Raw genomic sequence first — 16052 nt, forward strand, 5'->3', positions numbered from 1 at the left:
TGAGCAAAGTAGCAGGCTGGGAAGACCTCTCTGGCTACGATCTGGAGAGGATTTATGTACATTAATTTCCTGGGATTATGGGGTGAACAGTTTCCCTGACCTCCCTGCCCCCACACCACTCCCCATCACAACTGGAGAGAGATCTCCCTGCTGATCTCTTCCCCTTCCAAAATGGAACTCTTCCGTCTCACGACAGTGGTCCAATGTGACAGCGGCTTTCAGAGAATTTTACAACCGAGCCTCGCATTTGTGATCCAAGAAGCTGGCGGAGCTTGCCAAGTTAATCAGCCCCGGTATTTCCGATGTCCGGGCTGTGAGTGTGGTTGCTTAATGGAGCCAAAATGGTACCATCCAAGTACAAGAAGGATACATATGTAGGCTTGGGGAGAAAACCAAGATTCTAGAAATGTGAAACCAGCCACATCCAAGAAGGGATGGGCATATTCAGTGGCTGTGTGGTGTAGTGGTTAAGAGCGGGAGCCTCGTAATCTGGGGAACCGGGTTCGCGTCTCCGCTCCTCCACATGCAGCTGCTGGGTGACCTTGGGCTAGTCACACTTCTCTGAAGTCTCTCAGCCTCACTCACCTCACAGAGTGTTTGTTGTGGGGGAGGAAGGGAAAGGAGAATGTTAGCCGCTTTGAGACTCCTTCGGGTAGTGATAAAGCGGGATATCAAATCCAAACTCCTCCTCTGTGGAATGCTGAATGCCCATTTAAGGTGAGGATGGGAAAGTGTGGGGGTGGGGGAGTGACATGGGACAGATAAGTGAAAATTGGCAATTTTCCTTTCAGCGGGAATTCTCCAATGTTTCTATTGCTAGATATGCCCATCTCTGCTCCAAATTCAGCATCAGACTATAAGAAGAGACTTGCTGGATGGAGTCAAAAGGTCCATCTATTCCAGCATCTTCTCACGGTGGTCGATGCCTATAGGAAACCTGCAAGCTGGACATGACCACGGCAGCACTCTGCTCACCTGCAGTTCCCAGCAACTGGCATTCAGTACATAATGCAGGCATAGGCAAACTCGGCCCTCCAGATGTTCTGGGACTACAATTCCCATCATCCCTGACCACTGGGTCCTGCTAGCTAGGGGTCATGGGAGTTGTAGTCCCAAAACATCTGGAGGGCCGAGTTTGCCTATGCCTAATGCCTCCAAGAGCAGAGGCAGTACTTAGCCATTGATCGCCTTGTCCTCCATGATATTTCTCTAACCCACTTTTAAAGCAATCTATAAAGACCTAAGGCATTCCACTGCATGGCTTGTTCAACTTCCTCTGTGGTGGCCTTGGAAAGGAACACATTGCCCATCCCTTCTCCAGCTTGCTTGAGGATGCATTGAGGGGTGTCTTTGTTAGCTGCTCCCCCATCATCTGATGCTGCTTGGTCCACCTGGTTAGTAATAGGCAGGTGGTGCCTTGGGCTGCTTTCTGCCATGAAGTTCCAGCTGCTCTTCTATTCACATGCCTGTTTTAGGGCACCCCTCACATTCCTTGTTTTGAGGAGCAATGTGGAAATCTTCCATTTTTTTTTTAGATCCCTCTGATTATTGAGGCATCTTGGAGCACATGCGTTGACATTCCAGGTTTTATGTGTCACGGCTAAAAATTGGCCGCTGTTTCTTTAATGCTGGGGGAGCTGAGTCAGCATGAGTCAGCGGCCTGCGGTGACTCATGCAACCTCTCACCTAATGGTATTGTACCTGTATATATGTTAGTGGTGTTTGCTGGGGCTTGGTTGGTTGGTTGGAGAAAGCTGGTGGTGTTGATGTCTGTATAGTTAGTCGTTCTGCAGTTAAAGACTTTTAAGAATAAAAGCAGAATATACTCTGCACGGACACTCTTTTCGTGGAGTCTTTTGTGCCAGGCAAAGCAGGTCAGAAGCTTTGCCATATTTTTCAAAACACTGACATTATGTGCCTTATGGAGCTAATCCAACAACATGGATGTCTTCTATGGATGAATCCATCAGTCCTGGGTATATTATGTATGGCGTGCCTTCCTTTTCGCTCATTACTCCTCTCTGAAGCATTTGATGCAATTCTTGCCCCATCGGCCCTCCCCTGTCATATACAAGTTCCTGTTCTCCTATGATAGGTTTGCCACATGTCCTCTTTTTTTCCAGGGGCAAAATTTGAGACAAATTGCATTCATTTGCTTTGAATGGCCATCACAGCATCCTCTTTTTTTGCTCTTCAAAATATGGCAACCCTGTGACCTGACTCTTAAGGACCAGCAAGGGAGTCTCCTGCTGCTCCTGCAAGATCTCTCTCAATTGTATGCAGTTCTATAGAACAGGAAGATGCAGCAGGCTATTGTTTGTGTGTTTTGAGAATTGCTAGCTGCAATTGAACACCAAGCATTTATTAGATGGCAAACTGCTCAGGAGTTTGGGTACCTACAGGGCAGAGCCAATGAGAAGTATCCCCCCCCCCCGACATGTGCTTCTAGCACTGTCAACATCTGAAGCCGTTCTAAACCAGGTTTGAATAAGGGTCATAGCTCAGTGGTTAGAGCATCCGCTTTGCATCCAGAAGGCCCCAGGTTCAATCTGCAGCATCTTCAGGTAGGGCTGAAATCCTGGGAAGCTGCTTCCATTCATTGTAGACAATGGCTTGACTCAGTGTAAGGCAGCTTCTTATCTTCCTAGATTAGGAACTGGAGGTTTGAACCCTGATGCTTGCAGTGGCATCTCTTAGTTGAACACCATCTTGACACGGATGCTTTTGTGTTTGGTTTGACTTCTTTAGATTTGCCCGAAATCAGTGTCAGCCACGTGAATCTGACTGTGTGTGAGGGGGAAAATGCTGTCATCACCTGCAATGGTTCTGGCTCACCCTTGCCTGATGTCGACTGGATGGTGGTAAATCTACGCTCGATCAACACTCATCAGGTAGGATGCTAAATCCAGGTGCTTTTCTGCTTTAATCGCCCAGATAACTTCTCTGTATATATGGAGGGTCCTCGGTTTAATATTAGCCGGCTTTCAATGCCCATCAAATTTGTTAAAGATCTGCATGATGCATGGTAATCTATATGGTAGATTTCTCTTGATCCAGGGGCACAAATTGGCCAAGGGTTCAACAGTTCTTTTGTGTGTGTGTGTGTGTGTGTGTGTGTGTGTGTTTGTGTGTGTGTGTTTAAACATCCCCCCCTGTTATGTACTGAGCTTGTGGGCCGGTGGCGCCAGACCTGACAGCCCGGCACAGCCAGCAGCCGTGGAACATGAGCCAGAACCAGAACCCCTGACCAAGGAACACCCCAGACCACAACGCACACGTGGGCGGCCAGCATACTTTGGGGACTGCAAATGCAACCTCCCGGGCAGGACGGGAACTTAGAGGGGAGGGGTGTTATGTACTGAGCTGAATCATAGAACAATAGGATCCAGAATCAGCAGTCTGATTGGTCCGCAGGAGCCACCCAATCCAACTCCAGGTGGAAGTGAATCCGCAACCTGATTGGCCTGCAGGAGCAGCCAATCAGGCGGCTGGCAGAAGTGAATCCGCAACCTGATTGGCCTGCAGGAGCAGCCAATCAGGCTGCTGGCAGAAGTCAGTCCACAAACTGATTGGCCCACAGGTGTAGCCCTGAAGTAGCCAATCACGCAAAGCCCATTGTGTAAATAATGTATATAAGCAGATGGTTTTGGGGAAAGGGCATTCTTCTCTTCTTCTCCTTGATGACTATGAGCTGAATAAAGAGCATGAAATTCACTCTCGACTCCGAGTATATTTCACCCCCCCCTCTTGGTTATTTTTAGACAAACGCCAACTGGACCAATGTCCATTCCATCAATCTCACCCTGGTGAATGTCACGAGTGAGGACAACGGGTTCCTGTTGACGTGTATTGCCGAGAACGTGGTGGGGATGTCTAATGCAAGTGTGCTCCTCACTGTATATTGTAAGTTTATGGGGAAAGGGAAAGGTGAGGGTTCAAGGGAGACAGGGAGGGATGACAATGACATGGAAAGTGTTCATTTGTACATGCACACACAGCACACAAAAACTTAGATCTTGACGCAGGGCAGTTCTACACTAGAAACACATTCCGTATCTATCATACTGGGAATTGTTCTGCAAGGGTGCTGAGATTTCTCCAGGGTTCCTCAGAGTGAAAGAGAGGATACTACTAATAGACATGCCCACTCTTTCAACCAACGCACACCTTAGGCCCAGCCAGAAGAGGCTGGTCAAGTAGGGCAAACAAGGTACTGCCCCACCGACCTCCATTTGTCCTCAGCTATTCCTTACCTACTTATGTTTGCATTAAGAGTGATCCAGTTGCTGCCAATGTAGAGATTAAGTGCATCCCCAACAGGGAGAGGCTGACTAGAAGGAGGCAAGGGCAGAGCAGTAAATCATACAGAGATGCATCAGGCACACTCCTCTGAAGATGGGGATTTTGGCCACATGGGAGACTTCAGCATTTGTGGTATTTTCTCTTGGAACATGCTGAACTGTTCTGCTGTGGTTTACAGATTTGGAAATTGCTGCCCGGGAGACTGTTGAGTGTTGCTGTAGCTTCCTACATCTGTAAACATTTTCCCATGGGTCCAATCCTTGAGAATCTTTTCTAATATGTGCACACTTCCTTAACACTCCTCTCCCCACCCCCAGAGGCTTGCGAATGGCAGAGAATTACCTTCCACGCTCCAGCTTGCCCATGTTAGCCTGTACACTTCAATTTATGTGCAGAGCAGCAGCTGAGTGGAATTCCATAAGTGTATAGCGAGATAGTCAGAAATGAAATATTGAAGAGGGGACAGAAGATTCTCCACCTTTGTAATGCTCACAGTCCTGCCCAATGGCTAAAAGGTGCATCATGTTCCCCACTGGGATGCACAGCCAAACTCCATTAGGATATATGGCCGCTTGCCATGATGTACGTCAGCTTACAGCTGTATCGTACTCGCAACATCAGTATTATGACCTGAAATAATATGGAGGATGGAGGATGTAGCAGGGGGGCTATTCTCTACATTGAAAGCCAGTGTGGTGTAGTGGTTGGAGCGCTGGATGAACACCCGGGAGACCAGGGTTCAAATCTCCACTCAGCCATGAATCGCACTGGGTGACCTTGGGCCAGCCAACACTTCTGGGCTTAACCCAGGGTGATTGTGGAAATTAAATGAGAAGGGGGAGAACCATGTATGCCACTTTGAACACCCTGGAGAAAAAGGTAGGATGTAAATGTGATCTGTCAGTCAGTGGCATAGGAAGGGTGTGTGTGGTGGGTGCAGGCCGCCTTGGGTGTCACCACTGAGGGGGGTGACCACGGGGCCTGGCCTGTAGCCCACCCGAGCCACACATCTCGCCTGCAGGTTCCGCGCTTTCCGAAACGGCAACATGGGGCTTGCGGACTCCATGGAGGTTCCACGCAGCGTGCCCTGCCCCAGCTTGCCCTACCCTGTGGGTGCCTTGCCCCGCCCCCAGAAACATCATAACCAGACATTGGAGAGACCTGTCAGGAGTAAGCATGGACCAATGGTTCCAAGTTGTATGGGAAACAGCCCTACTAGAAAAACTAACCAGTAAGCTGAAACTGACACGGGGACAAACAGAAGAAGACACCTTCACCCCAGTATGGTTCCCCTTCATCACTTATACAGCCCAACAAGACAATGACAAAAACTTGCCGTCAGCATACAAATCAATATGGCTATCCTAATCAAAACATCCTCCCTCCCCACTCACACGAGAAACTAAAGATCATCACAGCCAACCACAAATGAGCAATCACATCCTAAGACGAATCCCGACCTCTCTCACCAACAGAGAAGCACGAACAGAGAACCTACACAAATGACGCTGACGCCGAACCCCTACACATATCAAGAAAAACAGGAACATTGGCAATCCACCACACCCACCTCCCCATCCCACCCAGGGAAAATGCAGGGATATTTTGCCCAACATGGGGCTCGAACCCCTGACCCTGAGATTATGAGTCTCCTGCTCTTATCAACTGAGCCATCCCAGAGTTTTCCTTGCACGTTGTGAAAGTAGTGACTGCATTTTGCAGGTGGGGACAGAGTTCAAGGACAAATGTCCCTCACCACACCAAAGTAAAAAGAGGAGAGAGAGTTTCCCCTTTATATTTTACCTTGCACCCTCATAAACTTTTTGCAAGTTAGGTCCAGCTTCCCTCCTTCCATGTTTTCCAGAAAGTCGAGGCTCTTGAGACTGTGCTGTCCTTTGCAGGCTGCCGTTTTCATGTTGCCTTTTGTTTCTCCTTGCTCAGATCCTCCCCGGGTGATCAGCTTATTGGACCCCATCCGCCACATGGAGCACTGCATTGAGTTTTCGGTGCATGGGAACCCTCCACCCCAAATCCATTGGCTCTACAACGGCCAGATTCTCAGGGAGACAGAGTTCATCCGCATGGAGCTCTTCCAGGAGGGGGAAGTGTCCGATGGCTGCTTGCTCTTCAACCACCCGACGCACTACAACAATGGCAACTACACCATCATCGCCACCAACTTCCTGGGAACGGCCAACCAGACAGTCAGAGGGCACTTCCTGGAGAAACCCTTTCCAAGTGAGAGACTGACAGCTTGCAATCTTGCAGCTCCTCCCCTCCCACATCCCTCTTTTTTTTCTGTCCCTGAGGAGAAACCCACAGACTAGAAGAACCTCAGAGGGCTCCAAAGTTACCAGCTTACTCTGATGAGATCTGTGGCTGAACTGAGGCTGTGAAAAACCACTCCCCAGCCCTAATCTAAGGCCTGATATTTGGGGCCCCAGATCAGCTCTGACCCAGGCTGACTGGGGAACACCTGAGCTGGCCTGGATCTAGTCCAGAGTCATTCAAGAATCAATTCCTTTTCACTGGGAACTCTGGGCCTTGTATCTGTGAGAGGCAGAATAGGGCTCTCCATACAACTCTCATCATCCTTAACAAACTGCAACTCCCAGGATTCTTTGGGGGAAGCCTGGGCTGTGTAACATTTCTCCAATGAAACTAGGGACACCCTATTCCATTATTATTATTATTATTATTATTATTATTATTATTATTATTATTATTATTATTATTATCATCCCACCCATCTTACTGGGTTGCCCTAGTCACTCTGGGCAGCTTCCAACATATATAAAAAACATAATAAAACATTAAACATTTAAAAGCTTCCCTATAAAGGTCTGCCTTCAGAGGTCTTCTGAAGGTTGTATAGTTACTTCTTGGCTCATGGGGGAATCGCATATCTCCGTACCCTCCAACATTTTTTCCCGTTGAAAACAGGGGTGTCCTAAGGAAAAGCGGGACATTCCACGATCAAATCAGAAACCGGGACAGCTTCTGTAAATGCAGGACTGTCCCCGGAAAATAGAGACACTTTGGAGGGGTCTGTTAATGTGGCGTTATAGTGCTTTAAATGTATGGGGTGACTGTGGCCTGTCTCTTTCCCTCCTGCTCTTTGCCCCTCTCCACAAAAGGACACAACAAGCAATTTTACATTCCTGCAATCTAGGAGAAAGAGCAACAGGGCCCTTGCAGTGCCTTCCAATTTTGGCTTAAGCAGGTCCCTGTAGAATTAGATTTCGCAGCATTAGGCATGCTTGTTGCCATCTGGAATGCTGCTGTGAGAAAGAGGAGCGCCCTTTGCTGTCTCCCACAGCCCTGTCTCCCACAGCAAAATAGGACATTTTGCTATATTTAGAGAGTGCGATACCAGTGGTATTCTAATTTATTATTTATACCTCGCTATACATGAAGCCCTCGCTGCAGATGAGATATAGCCCATTAAAAGCGGAATCCTTCCCTTGGAGAACAAGCTATCTGTTGAGGTCCCAGCCGTCTTAGACTGGAGCAGAGAAATTATATTTGGGACTTGGAGGCTGATAAGCTCTCTGGCAAAGGACTAGTTCACACAAGCAGCAAATGAGGTTCTAAGACCATTTATGGGCTCGCGCCACTGGCTGGGGGTAGGAAGGTTGAGACTATAGAAAACAACTCTTGGTTTGTGCAAAATAATCTCACCAGGGGACAAGCTATGCAAGAACTCCCCCACCCAACCCCCAACCCCACATGTTAGTTCTATGTGTGCAGAGAGGCATATGTATATAATGGGGAAAAATTATCATTTATTAATTGAATTTCTACGCCGCTCTTCCTCTTGAAAAAGGAGCCCAGGGTGGCAGTGGTGCAATCCTGTTTTCAGTTATGCAATTATCTATTTCAGGGGTAGGGAACCTGAAGCAGACCCTACAAGTGTTCCTATTTGCCATGGACTGCTGTCCCAGTTTCTGAATTGATCCCAGAATGTCCCACTTTTCCTTAGGATATGCCTATTTTCATCAGAGAAATGTTGGGGGGTATGGAATTATGTGACCCCTGAGTCAAGGAGATAAGTACCGTATTTACACGAATCTAAGGCACTATCGAATCTAATGCAGAGCTCAGTTTTCAAAACCTTGAAACTCAAAAAGTATTTGCTGGTGAATGTAAATGTGCCATCAAATCTAATGCACACCCTAATTTTTGTGATGTAATTTGGCAAAAAAAGTGTGCATTACATTTGAGTAAATACAGCAATTATACAACCTTTAGAAGACATCTGAAAGCAGCCCTGTATAGGGAAGGTTCAAAATGTTTAACGTTTTATTCAGTGATTTTTCCCCTTTAAAAATGTTTAGGGGTACTCTCATTTTGACTCAAGACAATCACCATTTTATAGTTCAAATCGGGCAAAATAAATACAGTAAATGGACAAAAGTACAAAGATTCACAAAATGTTTAGGGGTATGCGTACTCCTGCAAACCCCCCCCCCCAGAAAAAAGCACTGGTTTCTCTCTCTCTCTCTCTCTCTCTCTCTCTCTCTCTCTCTCTCTCTCTCTCTCTCTCTGTGTCTGTGTGTCTGTGTGTCTGTGTGTTATTATATATGTTGGAAGCCACCCAGAGTGGCTGGGGCAACCCAGTCAGATGAGTGGGGTTTAAATATAATAATAATAATAATAATAATAATAATAATAATAATAATAATAACAACAACAATAAATAAATAATAATAGTTGTTGTTGTTGTTGAATAGAATAACCCTATTTTCATCAGAGAAATGTTGAAGGGTAAGTTGAAGGCCTCCAAATGTTGCTGGACTCCAACTCCCATCAGCCCCAAGCCATGCCATCAATAGTTGAGGATATGGGAGATGTTAGTCCAACAACATCCAGAGAGCCACAAGTTCCCCACCTGCCTTATCTGTAGTCTAATTTAATTCGCTCTGGGCTGTGTAGCACATATTGAAGTTCTAAGTTCCACCCACAGCTTCTCTGATTAAAGGGCTCCCAGGTAGCAAGTGAAGGGAAAGCCCTACTGCCAGTCCCAGTATAGCATACTGGGAAGAGTGGAAGGAATCATATGTACTGGGCCAAACCATTGGTCCATCCAGCTCAGTATTGTGTGCACTGAACCTTTTTGCCCCAGCTGGCCAGATCCTTAGCTGACTCCACCACCTTGGACCAGTGTTGACAAGAGGGTGAGACAACCCACATGCCAATAAACAAGTGCCATGGATCAACAGGTGGGTTGTTCCACCTCCCTGTCCAAGTCCGTTGTCCAGAGCTTCACAGACACCTGTCAGCCAGCTGCTTGTTGGGTGCTTGGAAACCACAGCCCAAGAGGTTTTGCTGCTCCAGTAGCACCAAGCAGTTTCCATTGAAACCTCTGAAAAAAACAGAGGGAAAAAGCTCTGTTTAGCATTGGCTTCAATGCAAACTATTAGTGCTACAGTGGTACTTCGGGTTACGTACCTGATCCGTTCCGGGGTGCCGTTCATAACCTGAACGGCGTGAAAGGCGCACTTCTGTGCATGCGCAAACTGTGCAGAATGCTTCTGTGCATGCACTCATGGCGAACCCAGAAGTAAATGCTTCTGGATCCACCGCATAGGTTACCCCGAAGCATACGCAACCCGAAATGTACGTAACCCGAGGTATGACTGTATTTGAATAAGGTGCCCATCCCACTGCCTATCTAGTGATGAGCAGGAAGAGCATGCATTGCTCCTGTGAAGAAACAGTGAGGAGCTTACTTTAAGATCCCAATTGTTCCTTTGTAGCCACATCAGAACCTGCCCCACACCTGATCTCACATATGAAATCAGGTATGGAACAGGTGGATGCGGTTTAGGTAAGGCTTGAGGGGCCAAATTTGGCTGATGTGTCAGTGATTCCCTACTCCTGGTCTACACTAACCAGCTGCAGTTCTCCAGGATTTCATTTCAGAGAGTAGATCAGGCCTAGGCAAACTTGGCCCTCCAGATGTTTTGGGACTACAACTCCCACCATCCCTGACCACTGGTCCTGTTAGCTAGGGGTGATGGGAGTTGTAGTCCCAAAACATCTGGAGGGCCGAGTTTGCCTATGCCCGGAGTAGGTCTTTCCCAAGAAAAACCAATAATGTCAGGGGTTGACCCTGGCATCAAGGCAGATATTCTACCACTAGTCTGGGTTAGCAGAACAAATGGCCAGACCTGGTGTAATGCAATATTCAGGGTTCCAGGTAGGTCTTCTGCAATTAGGAAACAGTCACTGTTTTGTAGCAAGTGGATCCACATTTTTTAAAGTCTTTACGACCCCTCCCTCCTCAGGATTCATCCCACTTTGAAATGGAATCGCTATTAACCTACGGCGTGTTCTAAGCACAATGCGATTAGGGTTCCTCAAATCAAACCCTGTGTGTTCCACTCGTTGGTAGATGAAAAGAGATGCTTAATTTAGCTAGCATGTAGCGTCATACATTTTCTCGGGGGATTAGGCAGTATTTCACACACAGGTAAGCCTCTTGCAGATCAGAGCTTAAGGTGTCATCCTATTGTGCAATGAGGATAAGCTAATGCTAAATGGCGGCTTCAGATCCTTCTTCTATACTGGCAATTCGGCTGTATTTAATGAAACTTATTGAGCAGCGTTGTGGATGACATATATTTCTGTTTCTTTAGCATGAACATGTTATACACATAGCAATAAGACAAAGGGTCTTAGCTCACTGGAAGGGTATCTGCTTTGCATACAGAATTTCCCCGATTTAATCCCCAGCATCACCAGAGACCCTTCCCTTGGTTCCCCCACCTTTTCAGTTTTTTTTTAGCAGTGGTCCCTTTGCTATGGAACGCTCTGCCATCATCCTGATATCTTTCCGCCACTGACTTTTTTCAACATATTTCCCCAGCTTTTAAAACTCTTGTGGTCTCTTTTATTCTGGCTTATATACTCTGCTCTTTTTAGCTTCATTTTTGGTTTAATGGGTTATTTGTTTTGTGGTGTCCAAACTATTTTATCGTAAGCCCCCCTGATGATGAGCAAGTTACAACTCTGTAATCGTCCCATTCCATTCATAGCACGGGACCAGCGCTCTTCTCCCCCACTCCAGGCGTGGGGAGTTGCTGGCCTGGGTTCTAAAATCAAGTTGAGATTCTGCTCCCCAAAACACACAGAATGCACCCCAAACCAATAAACAAGCAAACATGAAAACCATTCCCCGCAGGAAAACTTTTGTTGTGACCTACATTGAGGTCAGGAAGTGCTGATGTGGCGGATTGGTGTCTCAGCATAAGCAAATCCCTCTTTGTCAACAGAGCTTTCAGTTCACCGCGAGCTCCACTTGCAACCCTCCCTGGGGGTTGTACTGTCCTATTCTTTGCATTGCGTTCCAGATGCCACTTTTAACAGATAGCACTGCTAAATCATTCTGGGCATCCTCTGTCTTCAAAGCCTTGTCAAGTCCTCTTCGTTTCAGGGTTTTGTTTTGTTTTGTTTTTGTGTAGTTTGCCTCATGAGTGGATAAATGAAAAGGTGGTGTTCTTTTCTGTACCTGTGTAAGCTGAATGTCACCCGGAGGTGTTAAAAAGAGTATATATACCAAGGACTCTGACCAGCTGTTAGAGGAAATATTTATTCGAAGCTGCTGATCCTCATAGGTCAAGGGCTTATGAAAGGGTGGTGTATCTGGCTGGATCATGTAAGCACCAAGCTACCATCACCATCATTTTATTATTTTCACCCCACCCGTCTGACTGGGCTGCCCCAGCCACTCTGGGTGGCTTCCAACATCTATAAAAACATAATAAAACATTAAAGGTAAAGGTAAAGGGACCCATGACCATTAGGTCCAGTCGTGACCGACTCTGGGGTTGCGCGCTCATCTCGCATTATTGGCCGAGGGAGCCGGCGTATAGCTTCCAGGTCATGTGGCCAGCATGACAAAGCCGCTTCTGGCAAACCAGAGCAGCACATGGAAACGCCGTTTACCTTCCCGCTGTAGCGGTTCCTATTTATCTACTTGCATTTTGATGTGCTTTCGAACTGCTAGGTTGGCAGGAGTTGGGACCAAGCAACGGAAGCTCACCCCATCACAGGGATTCAAACTGCCGACCTTCTGATCAGCAAGCCCTAGGCTCAGTGATTTAACCCACAGCGCCACCTGGGTCCCCAATAAAACATTAAACATTTTTAATAGGCCTCACAATGTAGAAAGCCTGTTCTAGGAGGTGGTCATGTTCTCTTGTAAGGATCTGCTGGAAGTCCTTGATGGTTTCCTTTAGGGGTACCACCTTGGCTGCGTGGCCAGGGAAGACTTCAGCCATTTGGAAGGGTTGGGACAGTGTTGTCCAGCTCACCTGGAAGATGGGGAAGTGCCGTAGCTCAGTGGAGCACACAAGGTCCCAGGCTCAGATCCTGCTGCTTTGAGCTCCCCAGATGAAAGGTGGGATATGAATGTTGATTGTGATCTGCACCAACAGAAATATGGTGTGCAGATTAATGGAAGTAAAAGTACTGTTCCATTTTGCCTTGCTCAGACCACACCTGGAGGCACCACACTTTCAGAAGGATATTGACTGGAATGTGTGCAGAGGAGGGTGGCCAAGATGATAAAGGGTTTAGAAACCAAACCTCATGGTTCCGGAACCAGCGAGACGAAGCATTCCCAAAAGACTGGAATAAATTTATATTCTATTTGAAAGGCAACTGTAAGCAATTAACATCACTGGCAGGGTTATCTGAAGATGTGTAAGATGAAATTGCTACCTATTCAAGTTGATTTGATTTAATATTTTAGATAATGAGGTAACAAGAATAGGAAAAGAAGGGAAATGCAAAGATGCAAAATTTAATTTTGTAAACCACTAGGTGGGTGGGAGGGAAGTCGTTAGGCTCAGTAGAGCTAAAGAGATATAAGACGAAGGTATGATGTTACATTATGTGACTATATGTAAAAACTAATAAAATATTTTAAAAAGAATTACTGGAGAAAAAAATAGAAACCAAGCCTTATGAGGAATGGTTGAGGAAATTGGGTATGTTTAGCCTGAAAAAGAGTAGACTGAAAGGTGATATGATAGCCATCTTCAGATATTGGAAGGGCTGTCACATAGAAGATGGAGCAAGCTGGTTTTCTCCTGCTGCAAACTACAAGAGAGGAGATTCCTGAAGGAGTGTCTCCACCCCCATCGTTTTGCCCGGACACTGAGGTCCAGTGGCGAGGGCCTTCTGGCGGTTCCCTCGTTGCGAGAAGCCAAGTTGCAGGGAACCAGGCAGAAGGCCTTCTCGGTAGTGGCGCCCGCCCTGTGGAACGCCCTCCCATCAGATGTCAAAGAGAAAAACAGCTACCAGATTTTTAGAAGACATCTGAAGGCAGCCCTGTTTAGGGAGGCTTTTAATGTTTAATAGATTATTGTATTTCATTTTTCTGTTGGAAGCCGCCCAGAGTGGCTGGGGAAACCCAGCCAGATGGCTGGGGTATAAATAATAAATTATTATTATTATTATTATTATTATTATTATTATTATTATTATTCCCACTAAACATTAGGAAGAACTTTCTGGTGGTAAGAGTTGATCAACGGTGGAGCAGACTACCTTAGAAAGTGGTGGACTCTGCTTCATTTGGGACGTTTTAAACAGAGTTTGGATGGTCATCTGTCAAGGATGCTTTAGCTGCGATTTCTGCATTGCAGGCTGGACTTGATGCCTCTTGAGGTCCCTTCCAACTTTGCAATTGTGTGATCCTGTGATGCTAAACATTATAACAAAGAGGCAAGATGCAATTTGGAATAAGCTAAAAGGGGAGGGGGGGAGTTAGGAAGAATTAACCCATTGCAGTGTGTGCTTGATAACACAAACATGATCTGTATTCTCACCACTTCCCTTTCTCTGATGTTTCACATGTTGTATGTGTTGTTCGGAAAATTAAAATGATTTAAAAATGAATAGTAATATGAATGGTATTGTACTTTGATAGTGCCATTAACTGTGCCACTTCCTTCTTCTGTCTCTTTTCATTTTGCAGGCATTTCCGATGGCATTGTCACATGTAAGTCTCTTCTCTTTGATTGAACTAACAATTATTATTGTTACTGCTGCTACAGTTTATTCCATTTTCCATCACTTTCCACAAAGATGCCTCAAAATGACTTCTAAATCTATAAAAGACTTGGCAGTCAGTTAAAAACCAAATACATAGAAAAATTGTACTGCAACAGAATTCCTAGAAGTGTTAATCCCACCATCAACATAGAAAGGATTAATCCTACCTAACTACAGTAAAACAAAAGCAACATGCAAAATAGGCCAGACACTATACCAAACTAACAACCAAAAGCCTTAGGTAGGCATCCCCAAACTCGGCCCTCCAGATGTTTTGGGACTACAACTCCCATCATCCCTGACCACTGGTCCTGTTAGCTAGGAGTGATGGGAGTTGTAGTCCCAAAACATCTGGAGGGCCGAGTTTGTGGATGCCTGGCCTTAGGGATGTCTTAGTCCGGCTCCTAAAAACCAGCAATGATGGCATCAGGTGTGTTAACCTGGGGAGTGCTTTGTACAAACTGAATGCTTCCCCTTGCATACATTGTGCTGGTGGGCACACAATTCAGAGTGCTGGTTATGACGAACAAAGTCTCATACGTCCAGGGTATCTGAAGGATCATCCAGATCTTCTGGGGAAACTTTTTTTCTCAATCCCACCACCATCACGGTCACATTTGGTGAGGACATGAAACGGGGCCTTCTCAGTGGTTGCTCCTGGATTGTGGGAGGCTAGGTTGCCCCCTGCTCTCTGCTTTCCTTTCCCTGGAAGGTGAATACATCCCCCCAAAATAGGTCTCAGTTAGGCTGTTATGGTAGAGTCTTCTGCGGGTGGCTGTTTTGGGTTGATTTTTGTGGGGGATTTTTTTTTTTTGTATTTTTCCTTTTTGCTTTAGAATGGTTTAAAGTGTTTTCAGTGCTGTTTTGATAGAGTTACATGCATGCAGATATTTGTTTGTGTGTCAGTATGTTTTAGCTATATCTGTTTTCATTAATGCTGTGAGCCGCCTCGGATCCAGCAATGGGAGAAAGATAGGGTATAAAACAGATGAATGAATGAGGGGAAAAAATATGAAGAGCAGCTTCAGCTTATGGTCTCTGTTTATTTATTTATTTTTTTAAAATGGAAAATATATAACCTTGTTTGTTGTGCTTGCAGTATTTCATGAAATGCAAAACTAACTAACTAAATAAGCATTTATTCTATTCTCTTTTGGTTTCAGTTGAGTACAGCCCCAGTCCTACTCCTCTTATCACTGTGACACATAAGCCAGAGGAAGACACGTTTGGGGTAAGTTGTGTGGGTTAGATGGTGGGGGAAGTGGATTTCTGTTTGTTTGTTCGTTCATCAAATTTATAGCCCACCCTTCCTCCCCAAGGAGCTCAAGGCAGTAAAAACAATTACACCATTTGAATATGATAGCCATGTTCAAATATATGAAAGGATGTCATATGGAGGAGGGAGAAAGATTGTTTTCTGCTGCTCCAGAGAAGCGGACACGGAGCAATGGATTCAAACTACAAGAAAGAAGATTCCACCTCAACATTAGGAAGAACTTCCTGACAGTAAGAGCTGTTCGGCAGTGGAATTTGCTACCAAGGAGTGTGGTGGAGTCTCCTTCTTTGGAGGTCTTTAAGCAGAGGCTTGACAGCCATCTGTCAGGAATGCTTTGATGGTGTTTCCTGCTTGGCAGGGGGTTGGACTGGATGGCCCTTGTGGTCTCTTCCAACTCTATGATTCTATG

General features: G+C 45.9%; 1 protein-coding gene across 4 annotated transcripts in view; it reads left to right on the forward strand.

Moving 5' to 3' along the window:
* Positions 1–16052, forward strand: part of NTRK3 (neurotrophic receptor tyrosine kinase 3) — a 406625-nt gene that overhangs the window by 167221 nt on the left and 223352 nt on the right. For all 4 annotated transcript variants that reach the window (XM_035131834.3, XM_060282684.2, XM_035131835.3 and 1 more), the window contains exons 6-10: positions 2749–2891; positions 3762–3903; positions 6244–6540; positions 14291–14314; positions 15531–15598. In XM_035131834.3, coding sequence (XP_034987725.2) covers positions 2749–2891; positions 3762–3903; positions 6244–6540; positions 14291–14314; positions 15531–15598 — 674 coding nt within the window. The remainder of the gene's footprint in view (positions 1–2748; positions 2892–3761; positions 3904–6243; positions 6541–14290; positions 14315–15530; positions 15599–16052) is intronic.

Source organism: Zootoca vivipara, chromosome 13 (genome assembly GCF_965207765.1).
Source record: "Zootoca vivipara chromosome 13, rZooViv2.hap1.1, whole genome shotgun sequence".
NCBI lineage: Eukaryota > Metazoa > Chordata > Lepidosauria > Squamata > Lacertidae > Zootoca > Zootoca vivipara.